This window comes from Coturnix japonica, chromosome 2 (genome assembly GCF_001577835.2).
Source record: "Coturnix japonica isolate 7356 chromosome 2, Coturnix japonica 2.1, whole genome shotgun sequence".
NCBI classification, from domain to species: domain Eukaryota; kingdom Metazoa; phylum Chordata; class Aves; order Galliformes; family Phasianidae; genus Coturnix; species Coturnix japonica.
Genome location: NC_029517.1, coordinates 133,019,893 through 133,035,753, shown reverse-complemented (window position 1 = coordinate 133,035,753; position 15,861 = coordinate 133,019,893). Strand labels below are relative to the sequence as shown.

General features: G+C 43.2%; 1 protein-coding gene across 9 annotated transcripts in view; it reads right to left on the bottom strand.

The window, feature by feature from the left end:
* Positions 1–15,861, bottom strand: part of ADGRB1 (adhesion G protein-coupled receptor B1) — a 264,284-nt gene that overhangs the window by 132,723 nt on the left and 115,700 nt on the right. For 7 of the 9 annotated variants that reach the window (XM_015856456.2, XM_015856458.2, XM_015856460.2 and 4 more), the window contains 3 exons: positions 10,956–11,063; positions 5,265–5,429; positions 3,547–3,711 (listed from right to left, as the gene is read on the bottom strand). In XM_015856456.2, coding sequence (XP_015711942.1) covers positions 3,547–3,711; positions 5,265–5,429; positions 10,956–11,063 — 438 coding nt within the window. The remainder of the gene's footprint in view (positions 1–3,546; positions 3,712–5,264; positions 5,430–10,955; positions 11,064–15,861) is intronic. The other 2 variants (XM_032442931.1, XM_015856462.2) reach the window with 1 other exon arrangement.

Below are 15,861 nucleotides of genomic sequence, written 5' to 3'. Positions count from 1 at the left end.
AGAAAGGGGAGTGCAAACTAAAGGAGCTAAAGAGTGAGTGAGAGGGAGATCACCAAGAACAAGTTCAGGCAAACATGTCAGCAGTACTTTCCTGGGATCCTTGCAACCTCTAATTGGTATATTATGTCTTGACAATAAGCAAGCATCATAACACATTGATTTTTATATTCACGATCTACATGCCAGCATAAAAGTTGGCTTTATCGACATTACATATTCCAATACAATGCTCTCAGTATAGCCAGTTATAACAAAACATCAAAATAGAGACATGGATCATGTTTCAAGTGAAAATATTGAAGGAATCTGTACATTACCATGACATATCTCATTTTAGTCAATCAGTATTTTTTTTTGTGAGGGAATTCATTCTTCACTATGAATGAAAAGCAGTGAGTCTGGCTCCTCAAGCACTCAAACGCTCTGTATTTCAGAGGAAGCCCTTAAAGCACAAACTGAGATCACATTGTTATTCAAAGGAATTCACGCTGCCAGCCAGGAGATATTCAGAGCAAAGGTGTGCTCCAACAGAAGACCACAAGCAGAGTGCATGTGTGTGGTCAATGCACTTCAGTCACAGCTGAATTAACACTGCCAGGCTTGATCTGTATCCACATAGCAACATCTCTGGTAATTGAATAGGGAAGGGAGGGAAAAGAGAGGTTGTTATAGGGACAGGTTTGGAAGGAAACACGAATACATCCTATTAGCATGGTACAGCGTGAAGCATTCCCAAGTGTGGCAGTCACACCCTAATTGGCCCCTGATCATCAGATCTATCACCCAGTCTGCTATTCCTGGAGCACTTTTCCTCATTAGCAGCGGTCATCATACTCTGTTTAGCTCTCATTAACTGCTAGTTTTCACTCCGAAAAAATAAAATAAAACAGAATCATGGAGACGTCTGAATTCTGATTTAAATCACATTGCTGTAGATTTCAGCTCATTGACTTTGGTTTCTTTGACCAAATGAAACATACGCAGCCCGGTTCTCTGTACATTCTGCAAAACCCTGAATAGCCCCAAATGATCCCCATTGTGTTGATGTGTTTTGTTGGTTTTTTTTGTTTGTTTTGTTTTCAGCCATGTGAGAAAATGTCAAAATATCCAAATGAACAACTGCTAATTCAAACAGCATTGTGTAATCTCATAAGGTCTGAAAAACTCGTCATAATCAAAGGTGCTTACAAAAAAAAAAGCACGCTTCTTCTTGGCAATCCAAGCTTGCTTCTTTCATTGTGCATAAATTCAAAGTATCACAGCAATGTTTATCAGTCCCAAGGAAAGGAAATAGAAGAGGTGGTGACTGGCAGATGATTCCTCTCTGGAAATGATAAAAAACCCCACAGAATATGTTCTGCCCAGTAAAAATCAGTTGTTTTTTTTTTGCTGGCTGAAGTTTTCATCAACTGGCAGTGCTTGCCCCTCATCAGTGTTCACTGATATTGGGAAGGTTAGATTACATTTCCAAGGTAAAAATCACATTTAGCAGAAGAAAGTTGGATTCCTGCTGCCATGAGTGTGGGGATTGGATGGCAACTTAAGGAGTTGGGCTTTATGATCTCTAGGAGTCTCTTCCAACTTGGGTTATTCTATGATTCTAACTGTGTGCATTTAGAGATGGGAAAACGAAAAAGAGCTGCATCTACAAGTTGCTTATTCACTGTGAGACAGGAAAGAGGGAATTTCCTTTGAGATGAGAGATTATTTATTAATGGCCTGAAACTGTGAAGATATTTTAAAAATGGAGAAGCAGAGGCAGCCATTCTGCATTGTGAGCCATGTACACTGATGTAGGGATCTCCTGGGCAAGATGCTGAGAGATCTCTGTCACAGACCCAGAACATCATGCACTGCCATTGCCATATCACGGAATCTATCAAAGAAGTCCATTGGAGTCTGGTTTGTACAGTCTTTGCAAGCACTGGCATTGTCTTCCCCTTTATTTCTTCCTCTCCAAAAGACTTGGGACTCAGCCGGCGATATCTAGTGCTCCAGAGGAACAAAAGCTCTGTTGTCCCTGCAGCCGAGCATTTTTTATCAGTTGCAGTAATAAATCCTCTGAGCGGGGTGGTAATAAGCGATACAACTGTCTGGTGTGTCAAGCACTGAGCAGTGCCCATTGTTGTGCTTCAATGAGTCCCCCAACGCTGCGCTCATTTGGCACAGCAAAGCCACTGATTGCCTTTGTGGCATTAATTAGAGCTGAAGTCTTTCAGTTGGGCTGCCTGTCTCTTCCCCCACTGTTCCGTTTGCTGCAGCGTATCCACATATTTATTTGTATTTAAATTAATTATGGTTCAACATTAATTCAGGATATGCTTTATTGCCCAAGCCACGCCAGGTCTGACTTCTTCAATTTGTCTTTTTATGACAGAGTCAGTTTGACGTCTGGGATGTTCTTATTCTGAGTACAGTCTTTTGAACCGCAGCCAGAAATCCAAGGATAGTTACTTGGGATGAAAACTGTGCAGAAAATGCCAGGAGGCTTCTCACAAATGTTTTCACAAAGTTCTCATCACTCCCACAATCCCTCTCCTCCTCCGGGGACACAATAATTTCTCATAATGATTCTCATTAAACCTGAAAAATGTCAGTTGACATTACCCTGGGAGAAGGGAGGAGTGTTGGGGAGTTCCCTTATGTTCTGATCATGTCCACCAGGACAACCTGAGTTAAATTAATGGGGGCTTTGTGGTAAGCTCGGGGCTTGTGTGGTTCAGGGGAAGGAAGCCACAGAAATACAGTTTGATTTGCAGTGAGAGAGGAGATTTCTTTCTGGTGTTTCAAAGCCAAAAATCACAGAGAGGCATTTGAAAGCAAAATCTGAGGAAAAAGATTCAAAAACAATGAAAAAAGATACAGCAGGGAATGCCCTCAGGAGTCTTGTAGCCCATATCATTGACCAAGGCAGGATAACTTGCATGGTGAAATGAGGCAAGTATGAAACTGACAGGTAAAATTACTCATCCCAGCACAATGACAAGCCAAGTTGGGCAGCATGGTTCCAAACAATCCACTGGAGATAATAAATGATAAAAGTAAAATGTTCTTATCAATGTTAGTGATAACTGAACCAGTCCAGATTCATCCCATATAACGTGTCCGAATAAGTAAGTTACTACAGAGCAAATCAGAACCTAGGACAGTGCTGAGTTTCATATTAAGGGGAGGTTTAGGTTGGATACTAGGAAAAAATTCCACAGATTGCCTGGGAAGGTGGTGGAATCACCATCCCTGGAGGTTTTTAAGAAGCATGGAGATGTGACATTGAGGGGCATGGTTATTGAGCATGGTGGTGGTGGGCTGATGGCTGGACTGGATGATCTTAGTGGTCTTTTCCAACCTTAATGATTCTATGATCTCCTCAAAGGTGCCTCTACGTTGCTCCTCCAATGTTTTCTTTTCTTACAGACGATCCACTTCGGAATAGATCAATCTCAATAGGAGTTACATCTACAGAACTGTTCACTGACTCAGATGTGGGCATCTCTGGGGATCAGGAGACCTGCTGGAGGGAAGTCTCTCAATCTCTAACTGCCTTACCTGGGCAAAGTGCAATATTGCAGAACTTCGTTTGCTTCTCTGGGCCCTCACAGGGGTTCCCACCAAACTGTGGAGGCTTGCATGTGCGAGTCCGATCCCTGTACCCTCTCCCACACGTGGAAGAGCAGAGGCTCCATGGAGACCACTCATCCCAGGTGCCGTGCACTGCAATAAGAGCAGAAGTAAGTTTCCTTTCTAAAGGAGGTCTGGAGATGTGAGAGAGCCCACAAAGCACAGCATCTTCCCATCCAAAATGAGCAGTATGTGAGAAGACAGTGTGGGAAGGCCAAGAACAAGCCAGACTGAAATTTGCCAGAGGAACACGATGTAATTTTTTTTATGATTTGGTATCAACAACATGTGTCTTTTGCTTTCCATTCTACTTGAAATAAATTGAAATGCACTTTTAATTGACCCAATTTTTTGGATCTTTGAGCCAAGGAAAAAGATGATTTTTTTGAGAAGATGCAATTAACTAGAGAGGAGCAGCAACAAAAACTAACAATTAATTAAAAACAAAAACAAAAACACAAAAAACACCAGCCTTTGGAAAGCAACTTCACCATTATTTTGTCACTTCTCACCATTATTTCCCTCACTCAACAGTTTTTCTCATTGAATTTTCAAAGGCTACAGCATTATCAAGCTCTCAGAAAAACTGTAGCCTATTTCCTAATTGCTGTCATACAGCAGTGACATCACAGGCTAAGCTAGAGAGATTTAGAAGAACAGTAAAGAAATTAGATGTGTAGCAATGCTCCAGCACTGCTCAGGCCATCACTGGTAACCCCAAGAATTAGACATCTAAATCCTCCTAATCTATATTAATGTAATCTTCTTCAAGATAATCTAATCTAATCTGGCCAGTTTATTTATAGGTCAGTCACCGTAATCTCTAGAGGCCAAATGTTACAAGTATGTACTGATCACTCTATAGGGACTTCATCCTTTCCAGCTTCAGCCAGAGAGGCTAACACAAAATCAATAATTCTTCAGAAAAAAAAAAGAAAAAAAAGAAAAAAAAAAATTAAAAAAAAAAAGACTTAAAGAAACAGGTACTTTTCCAGTCCTTCATTGGCTGCCAACAGACTGAAACCTAATTTTTGTGACTGTCATCAGGCACGTTTTGTGATGGAAGTTAAATAGAGGAGGAAATTCAAGAAAAGCATAAGAACCAGGCTGGTGGTTTTGCCATTGTAAGACTGGTAGTAAACCATAACGCTGGTGTTCAAGAGTTGTGAATAAGAACTGGTTTAACAGCTCAGTTCTTCAAAATAATTAACAGCCCAGATTGTGCTACTTCATCAAAATTGTGGAAGAAGGACTATAAAAGTAGTGGGAAAGGAGGGTTCAGTTCACAAATACATCAGCAGCCCAAGTTTTTCATGCTCATTTTGCAATGGTGCATCCAATATTGGAATCTGAGCTATTGAAAATGTCATCTGCTGCTTCTCTTTCCCATCTGCCCCATGTTTGGAAACACCTCCCAAGGGCACAAACTTTTTAGACACATCATGCTTATTGCTTTTAAATAGAATGAAGTTGTCCATTCCATGTGGTATAAGTGCCCATCTAGTAGTGTTTGGTCTATCGAGGGTCTCTCTATAAGAGAAGGAAGGGAGAAAAAATGATATTTCCCAATGACATATCATAGGCTGTCAATATTCAGTGAACCTTCCTTTCCCTCCTGCTCATCATGTATGGCACGCTCTGCCCACCTGGGCATATGGCAGAGTTGTTGCATTGTCTCTGTTCCCGGAGAGGGCCGCTGCACTGAGTGCTGTAGGAAGACGACACACAGAACCTGGTCCTGGTCTGCCAGCCCTCCCCGCAGGTAGTTGAACACACACTCCACGGGGACCACTCCTCTGCTGCAGGGTCACCTGTTGGGGTTGGAGAAGAAGGTGAGGATGTGACATAACCAGTTCCTGGATCTCTCCTGGGGCAGTTGCACTTCACCAGCCACTGTGCAATGTGACCCCTGTGTGGTGTGGGTGAAGCAATTGGTGAGGAACTGTGACCATGGATAAAATATATATATATATATTCTTATTTTCTATCTTTTTTTGGGGGGTGGGGTGGGGGAGGGTATTTCTTACTGTTGTAAGATACACACATGCCAAAAGGGAATGACATTGTGGAATTATCAGGGCATAGGGGAGGGCAGGACCCACCACTGATGACAGTGGAGGATAGACACTGCAGAGTGGTGTGAGCTGGGATATTTATCACTCACTCAGTGATAGTACTGATTAAGTAATAGCAGTTAGATAGATAGTGAATGCGTCCAGAAATAGGGCAGGCATAAGGATCCAACTCCTTTTCTTGCTTTCTCCTGGCCCCTACTAATGCAGATTGGCAGCAGTGGACAAGATAAAACAGCAGTGACAGTGCCAGAAAAGGACATCAGCTGAACTAATCCAGTAGAGGTTTTCCTTGTCATCTCCTTCACCTGTGAAGAGCTGCTTTGAGCATCTGACTGTTCCCAAACATCCTATATCAACTGCTTCCCTGATGGAAAAGTATTGATTGGAAAGACAAGTAAGAGCATCCCATTCAACAGGAGATGGGAATGGGAAGAACTGATACATATTGTCTCTATCATTAACATCACCCACTCAGTCCTACCAGAGGGAATGTCACTCAGAAAAGTTACAAGAAGTGTGATGGATAGTTTTTCGTTTATTTATGAGCTAATCTATCTCCAAGAAAATACCTTCCTCCCTCAGATGAAAACAGAAGACTGCTCTATTTTGTTGAATTAAGCTCTGCGTTGTTTGTTTTTAAAATTTTGATTGGGTTACTAATAATTACACACCATAAACCTATAAAATAACATTTTATATGCAATAGCACACAGGCATATGGCACAAATAAACACCAAAAGCACATGTTCGAGGATGCATAATAGAGGATTATATCCTTTAAGAAACAAGTTCTTCAGATCCTAAGACCATACCGTGTCACATCATATCCAGATGCATCTGGCAGACTATGGATGGAAGTACAAAGGACTGCGGTGCTTGGTGCGGCAGTAAGCATGACTTTATAGGGGTTGTACAACATGTACACAGCACTTGGACACATAGTGATGTGTCCTGCACCACCACTCCATTCCCAAGAAAAGCTGGACAGCAGGTAATGTATTAGACTGACCAGTTTCAAGACAAAGCATGAAAGACACACTGGTAGTGGGATGTCACTCTTTGAGATTTTGTTTTGCTTGTAGGGCAGTAAGGGTTATAAAACATATCACTGTCAAGGTAGGAACTGTGGTGGGAGCTACAGGGGTTGTACACCAGTAAACTGCCGTCCTACACCAGCTTGACTGACCTAAAGCTGTACTTGTCTTCCTCAAGGTGATATATTTATTTACCAGTATCTTAAGAGGAGTTTTCTGTATGCATCTATATTTTATATGCATTTAATCTGATCATTGAACTCATTGAAGGTAAAAATGAGGTGACCTCTACATCATCTGTGTTGTTGTAATGATTGAGAGCCCTTTCTTCCATAAAATGCTTTCTGTCAACAATATCAGGGACAAGTAAAAAAGGAACTTTGCATTTCCCTTGTAGTTTGTAAACCACCTACCTTCCTTGCTGCCTGTGCAGAGGAGGGGCACTGGATATAATTGTGTTCATTAAGCCAAAGTTGCTCAATACTGTTCCATTTTCATTTTGCGATTTGTTCCACTCTCCTACCCAACTGGTTCAATTAGGGAAATATTATGCAGTATTGGTCTTCCCCTGAGATCTGTAGGAGTGCATGTGTGTTTTCAGGCCTTGGGGCTTCAAGAAAGCAAAGCTCCCATGTCCTGCTTCTCAAGTTTTACAACTCCTGGTATAAAGAGATCTGTATTCCCATGGTAATTTGTCTGCCTTTACAATAAGGAACTCAACTGTCTATGCCAAATAGTTCTGTGACAGTCTGAATTCACCACCATCATGTTACATTTTGGTATTGTTGTTTCAGCATTTGCCAAGCAGAGTGGCCCAAATCCAGAAGATCCATCTTCAGCTCAACAATTCCTGCTACCAAGCCTGTCAGGATGCTACACGGATACTATGCATTTGCATTGCTCACTGTCTCTTCCCAGAGTCTTTCTGATAGACAGAGGAAGCATGAAAAGATGTAGTGTCTTCCTCCATGAATGACTCATGGCTTGCCATCACACCACCTCCCTACTCAGGCCTGGCTGTGCTTTTGCAAGTTCCAAATCCAGACAATAGTTACTGTGTCACTAGATGAATCAATCCCATCTTTGACCCAAATTCCACCTATTCTCCTTCTTTGCCCTTGTTTTTTTTGTCTTTTTCACTTCTACAGTATAATAGACTTTGTAGAGGCAAAGCTCCTCAATTATCACCTCCCAAGGATTGCACAGACCCTTGTATATTAAATCATTAATGTAACTCACTTTCATAGAGCTTTAGTTTTGCTGTGGATTTATACAAACCTATTAGGACACCATGTCCAGTCAAGTCTCAGTCCTTACAGAAACATAACTGCATTTCAAACTATGACAGACTCAGTCATGAGAGGCTCTCAGAACCTATTAGCATTAGGGCAAGCTCTCTCATTCTCCACCCAAGAGAAGGAGAAATATTGATCATCATCAAAACTACTGTATAATCTTAGGATCATTAAGGTTGGAAAAGATCACTAAGATTATCTAGTTCTACCACTGACCGATTACCAACATGCCCATTTAATCATGAGAAGCATTCCTACATTCCCACAGCAACTCTCTTGTAGCTGGAGATGGCCCAGCAGGTGTCACAGAAGAGGAGACTCTGGGCATTGCTCCATGGAGCTGTAGCACTGAAATTCAGGATCCTTTCCAGCACCTGCCCAACCCTGAGTGTAACTGATCTAGCATTAGAGAACTCAGCTGGCTGTAGGGTCTTCATCAGTGCCTGCAGCATCTCCATGACACTTTCTCCCTCAGCATTAATTGAGCGACACATTGCTGCCATCCCTCCGCCAGCATCTCTTTATTTCTGGCACATCCCATCCATCTGACATCTCACCACGTGCTGCCTCTGCTTCATTCACATCCTGCCATTGGCAAAAGTCTCCTGGAATATATGTGTGGGATGATCTGGGAGGACTCATGCCAGGGACCTGCTGGGATGTCACTCTTGTGCTATGGATGGGAGGGATACGTGGGCAGCCAGCGTCACTGCAGCTTACAGCACAACTGTGCCACAGTCCATAGGACCTAGATACCAGGGCTGAAAAGAGCTGGCAGGAGAAAATATTGGTCTTCTGCTAAGCAGAGCTTCCCCCTCATCCCTGGTCCATGTAGCTGGCATCAGCTATATTTCATATTTCATGTTTTTCTAGGTCTCATATAGATTTCAAATTGTCTACCCCCTTCAAACTGTGTTAACTGCTAGGGAAGACTTGTGGTTTGTATTTAGTATCCCCAGCTTCATAGTCTAATCCTAATGTGGGCTGTAGTTTCTGTCTGGTCTTTACATTTACATACACATACATTTTACATACACATTACCTGTGGTAGCAGCGGTAATGGGAGGACGGTTGGAGTAGGTGATCTTGTAGGTCCTTTCCAACCTTGTGATTCTATGATTCTATGATTTCCTCCATCCTAATCACCTCAAACAACCTGACTACAGCTGATGCTCCTGGGAAAGCAGCAGGGGTATGGTGAACTCATTGCAGGGCAGCCTGCAGCTCCCAGGCCTGGGGCTGTCAGCACAAGAAAGCCATGGAGCTGCTGGAGCAATCCAGAGTAATGCTACAAAGACAACTAGAGGGCTGGATCACCTCTTCTACAAAGCCAGGGTGGGGAGGCTAAACTTGTTCAGCCTGGAGAACAGGCTCCATGAAGACACTGTGTACAGCCTTGTGTACTTGGTTACTTAAAGAAAGTTTATAATCAGGAGAGAAAACAACTTTTTACATGGGCAGATAGTGATAGGACAAGGGACAAGGCTTTTAAACTGAAAGAGGGGAGAATTACATTAGATGTTAGGAGGAAATTCTTCATTCAAAGGATGGTGAGGCACTGGGACAGGTTGCCCAGAGAAGCTGTATATGCCCCAGCCCTGGAGGCATTCAAGGCCAGGCTGGATGGCCTTTCAAACAACGTGATCTGGTAAGTGGCAACCCTGCCCAGGGCAGAGAGCTTGCAATCAGATAATCTTTAAGGCATCCCTTCCAACCCAAGCCATTCTATGGTTCTATGATATCCCAGCCCATGCTAAACTCAAGATGGCACCATAGCCAAAATCAGCTTTGCTACATCAGTTCCACATCACCTGGGATTGACTTCCCTTCACTCTGATTTGTACCATTCACCAGGTAGCAGTAATATCAACGCCCACCTTTCTCTACAGCTTTTTGACAACAGCGAGTGCTACTGCAGGCAGGGGGAGCAGATTCAGTGCAGAGTTGCAATAAGATTCTGACCATCCTTATAACCTCGCCTGCTGCCAGGTCACCTTCAGAGCCTCTGCACCACAGTGCTGCTTTCTGGCACTGCTTGCTGCTGCACACTGAGTTGAATTACAGCACATCTGATACACACCAGAATATGACCCCTTCTCACTTATGATCAGTGTCACAGCTCTTGCTCCTCAAACCATCCCTCCAAAACCTCTCTAGACTAGCACAGACAGTTTGCAAGGCCACTGGGCAATGATTTTTGACCTGCAGCCAGGATAAGCACACCTTGCGTTACCCAAGAGCCACAATACACTGAGCTCCTGCCATGAAAGGCAGCTGTGAAGGGGCAGCATAAAACCAAATTAGACCAGGCCTATATCCAGGTCCTGTTCTTTCTCCCCTTCCAAGATCACACAATTTGACATTATTGTATCTTATTCTTATTTGATTGCAGATGGTTGGAAGTTCCTACTATAGAAATTAACAGATACAAATCCTTGCACTATGCTAAAGACTTGATAACAGAGGAAAGCAATACTGCTCTCTCCCCATCAAGCCCTGCACACCTCCTTCTACGGTGAATGGGAAGGCATGACATGGACATCAGCAAAGAGGCTGTATTGCAGTAAGGTCAGCTTTGGCTTAATGAACCATGGCTGTTTAGGTAGTTCAGACAAAGCAGTGGCTTAGAAGTAGGCAGGGTGATGAGAAGCAGTCTGTGAGAAGCATGGTCCGGTTAGAGGTTTTGTCTAACCATTTTTGCCTTCTTTGGTTAACAGCAACAATGCAAAACCCATCAGAGCAATGGGATGGGAACAAACTGAGTGCTCAGTATGTGACTTGCTGGGTAAACCCACGCTATCCTGGGAGGAAAAAGGTTGGTTAAGTGGGTCACTGAAACATCAAAGCAAGTCATTGCAGGCACTCCAGCTCAGCTGGGATGTGTAGGGACAGGGCAGCTGGTCCAGAGTCTGTCATGGTAGGTCAGAGCTTACCTATTTGAGGTGCAGGGTACCCGTAGTGCTGCAGTTCATCAGTGTCCTCTCGCTTTCTGTTATCTGTGGACCTCAGCGATTGGCTTCTGGAATTATAGCGTCCATTGGCTATGGCAAGGTAATGGGTCATGTAAATACACCTTGGTTCACTCTGCAAGATCTTTCACTACAAAGGTTACATGTATAAACAACAGTGACCTGCAATGTTCCGCTGACATGACCACCTGCTTTCCAACCCCAGTACCCTTGGCCACCAGCAGCCCCCAGGGCTATTGCACCAAGCCAGCTATTGCACCAAGACTTGGCCTGGCTGGCAGTTCATTCCCATGTTTTATCACAAGACATGGGACCATGCGGAATATGATCCTTTATGCCTGATCTTTAATTAATTGCAATGAACTGCCAAGGTGTCTGCACTCTTCATCGCACTTGTTTAATCTTTTCAGGTGTGCTGACAATGAATACTGTCAGCCCTGAAAGTGTTTTGAGATCCATGGTGAAGATTTGCAGTATATTTTGGTGGAATACTCTGCCTTGCAAGTGATATCTACTTAGCAACGCACAGTAGAGTATCCAGAAAATGCTGCATGGAGCAGGCAGGTGAGGGCAGGTGAAAAAGAAAGGAATGGCTCAAAAGGATGTCTCCTTCCCAGACTCTACCCTACCATAAGCAACAAGGAGAGCTGAAGGTCTGGTATCAACAGAGCAGCTTATAGTCCAACAGAGCTAACACTGGGCATCTTCTCAACCTATGTGGAAGAGCAAAGTTCTTAATTCCAGTGCAAAGATATCAGCAAAGGTCTCTGACTGAAGGCCATGCTGTTGAAATCAGTAGATAACCAACACATTCCCTGTACAAACATTTCATTCCTGATGAATAGCAAGCACCCGTCTGCTTTCCAAACCCACAATGCTGCCAGCTTTGCATTTACATCCTTTGTGGTATTCCTAGCCACAGATGAAACTGAAATTTGACTCAGGTTTTCCTCAGCTGTGGGCAAGTGGCAACCTTGATTTACACAAATACATGCCCTCCCTAGTAAACAGGCAACCAATGAAGCAATAGCAACTGAATCCCACCCACCAGTACTACCCACTGTAAATCAGGAGAGCTCAGCTGACTCCAATGGAGTCATACAGAATAATGGAGAGCTGAGTCCAAGTAATTTGTTATCTGGCAACCAGTTTGTTTCCAAACAGCAGGTACAAAACAGAGGGCCTTTTTCCCCAAGGAGGTAAAAACAGTCAGACACCTTTTCAAGACGTACAAACTGCCAAGAAATGAAATGGTGACAAATATCATCCTGGAACCCTGGGAAAATTAATAAAGGTTAATGAAGCTTCGTTGTGGTGGCAGGAGTCTTTACTGCCATCCAAAAAGGAAAAGCAGAGTGGGGAGAGGAATGATTCAGAGTTCCTTTCAGGAGCCAGACTTCATATTCAGCAGCTTTGTTCATGGAAAACACCCATTTAGTTGGTGAAATTATGTTATTCCCCATTACCTGCAACCCAAATCCTCAAAGAAACCTAGGAATAGACCACATCAACTCCTTGAAACCTTCCCAGCACTGACTGGTTGCCGGCTGCTGGCTGGAGGGTGCAAGATGGGGCAGTCACTTGTCTTCTGTAATCAATGGTATTGATAAAAAGGGCCCATATCTTACATGTTTTTACATCTAGGAAGTCATGGGACCTTTGCATAAGATACTTGGTTTACAAAAATGCTAACTACCTTCCCTATATCCAGTGTCCTGAGTTTGCTAAAACTAGTGCTGTGTTCTCTGTGATATGGGAGACATCCCAAATGCTGATCCATTTGCAGCACTCCTCTACCCATGCTGACTACACTCACACACCTTAGTATGCTCTGATTTTACTTATTTTCATGAAAGGATCAAAACCACAAGGACCAACAAAATCTCCATCTGCTGTAAGTCTCGGAGGTTTCCCAGAGACTCATTTTGACTGGGAGGAGAAGGAAGGCATGAGCAGCTAAAGGGAGATGACGAGTTTAGATGGATTTGTCAGCTTCTAAGAGCAAGGGAAGTGACAAAGAAACATGATACTGAGTATTTCAAAAGTGATCAGTGAGCATGGATTGACAGAGAGACAGAAGATGGGACAGAAGGAAGGAAAGATAAAAGAACATAATAATAATAAAATGCAACCCTGATACCTTGAACCTCCTCCCACCAGCTCTTTGGTCTCCACATTACTGACATCTAATGATTTATCCTGTTCTCAGAGAGAAGCATGGTTTCCTACAGAAATGACATGCTTGCACTGTTCCTTCTCATCCTAAACAAAGGTAACTGGGTCCAACAGCTGAACATGTCACCTTGATGGTTTTTTGATGTCACCTTGATGCCTGAACCTTATAGGGCCATGTAATAAAGGCAGTAGGGAACTGGCTGGATCTCAGCAACTTGCTTCCCACGGCAGGGTCAGAGGAGAAGAGTAATGCTGGGATCAACAGATGACATAGACGTCCAAACAGTATAGGGAATGGCAAACTGTGGAATTATCCAGCCCCTTGGAGAAGACTAGCAGGAGAGCTAGAGAAATAATGCCCTTGGGGCAAACAAGAAAAATTGCAAACACTTGCAAGCACTTGAGGTTTTGGAAGAACATGGATAACGTGGATGGAGAGGATGATCTTGAAGTGACAGTAGTAGTGCGAAGAAGAGGCTGGTAATCAACACTGCTGGTGAGAACGTGTAATGTGTCAGTACCTTGAAATACAGATGATGGGAAAAAATGGAATGCAGAGAATTCGTGTCTTTGTGGGCCAAGTCTCAAACATCCAAGTGTGTCTCATCAGAAATACACACCCTTCCCTCAATATTCATCCCCCAAATGGGAGAGAGGAAGAAAATAGCAGCATTTTTAAAATTCTTCAGGCAAGCTGGGAGAGTGGGAATGAAAAGACAGATGACAGCAAGAAGTGAAAAAAAAAAGGAAAAAAAAAAAAGATTAAAAAAAACACATTGAAATGGGCTAAAAGTATCTCAGGTACATAGAGGACAAGAAGCAATGAAGCAATTCCAGTCTAAAATGAATTCTAGCCTGACATGTGGAGAACAGAGATGCTCACACACGTGGGATATTTCAGCTCTGTGACTGCAGCAATTTTTAATGAAATTCAGGGGGACCAGAGAACAAGACTGAGACCCAGCCTTGCCACTGTCATGTGGAACATACTATTCTTCCCATTCCTAATAGTTAAAACAGCTGAAAGACCAGATTCTGGTCTCATTTCTTAATGGAAACCTGCACAGGTCAATGGGTTTGTACTTATGTCATGATGCACCTTAGGGTAGGATGCAACAGCTCCCCTTCGAGGCTAGGAGAGACCTAACTGTCCAATCTGCATATTCATAAATGTCAGATGGTTTTGTGTTGCTTCTGCCAGATAGGATGGCAGGATTTCAGCTGGCTCCTCAGTAATTTTCATTCTCCAGGAATCAATGCAAGCCACTGCTAGCTGAGATTTTTCTTGCATTTCTTCAGAGCTTCTTGACTTCAGCACCAGGGACAGGTCCAGGGCATCCCTCCTCTGGCATCATCCTGTCTTCTTGTCTTCTTCTCTTCCCCTCCAGGACACTCTGTGTTCAAGGTCATCAGCAATCACAGATATTAGCATTTAAGCATAGTGTGTTGCCTCTTCCATCCAAGTGGGTGGACCAAGAAGTTCCTTTACAAGCATTTGCTATCATGCTTTGGTTGGTTGTCTCCCTCTATAAAGCAGCAGCTCCTTGTCAAATCCAAAAGATTGAGGACTTCTTGTCAGGTTCTCTGTTTCTAGCATGGAAAAATCAGAGTTACAAAAGGCAGCGACTTTTGTTCTTCAGATTATGCTTCTGGAGCTGAGCAGCTGCCACAGAAAATAGCTCTGACCAAGACAGGTTGCTGTTAACATTTCCTTTCCGATGTGGGATAAGCCCTCATAGCAAATTTTCTTTAGTGCTTTCAGCTTTGGAGTTTGCCCATGGAGATAATTTACCTGGCTCATATGTCTTTGCATTTGAGTTTTATCCCTGGGGAAATCCAGCCAGATGATGTTCATCAACCAAGAGACTCCTTTACAAAAAAAGAGCTAAGACTGTGGACCAGACAAGTGGGAAAATATTAAGCCCACAAAGGGTCACTTGTGGAGACATTCAGATGTGCCTTTGCAGTGATTTCAAACAGCACTAGCATCTTCAGCCAGTGCATCCAGACTTCATCCTGGGAACCATACAGACACACCTCAATTTGACAACCACATTCAGTCACACCTCATGGAAAAGATGCAAGCTACCACTCCCATCACTGCATGCTGGGGCCTGCTTGAAGATCCATCCAGTGCAGCTCATGAAGACAGAGGTTGGCAGTAGAGTGATAAAAAGGGTTTGATCCTTCTAGCACATTTGCTATGGCCAGGGAAAAGAAAACAACCAATGAAATTCTCATAGATCATCCGCAAGCATTCGTCTCAGCTGCTCCAGAGAGTTGAGTGAGAGCATTTGCTCCAGATGCCATTTCAAACTGGGGCTCTGGCTCAGACTCTCCTCTGGCTGCTGGTATTGAAATACACTTTCTAATCAGCCACTAGCTTATGAGCCACTTTGACAGAAACAAGGAAAGAGAAACTAAAAAGAGATGGCCTTGCCCTCATTTTGAAGGTGGTGGTAATTTCTGTCTTATTGTGACATAACTTGCTTGGTCAGCAACTGATTTCACTTTTTAGTTGGTGATAACACATTTCTTCAGTAATTTTCAGTGACCCACACAGCAGTGAGAAAAATATAAAGCACTTATCCCTGTTTTGCTTTGCTTCTTTATCGGGATTACAGATAGATCTTTGGTCAAGGAAAAGGGCAATTTTGTTTGTTTATTTTCTACTAGAGAAGTCAGGTTTCAGCCA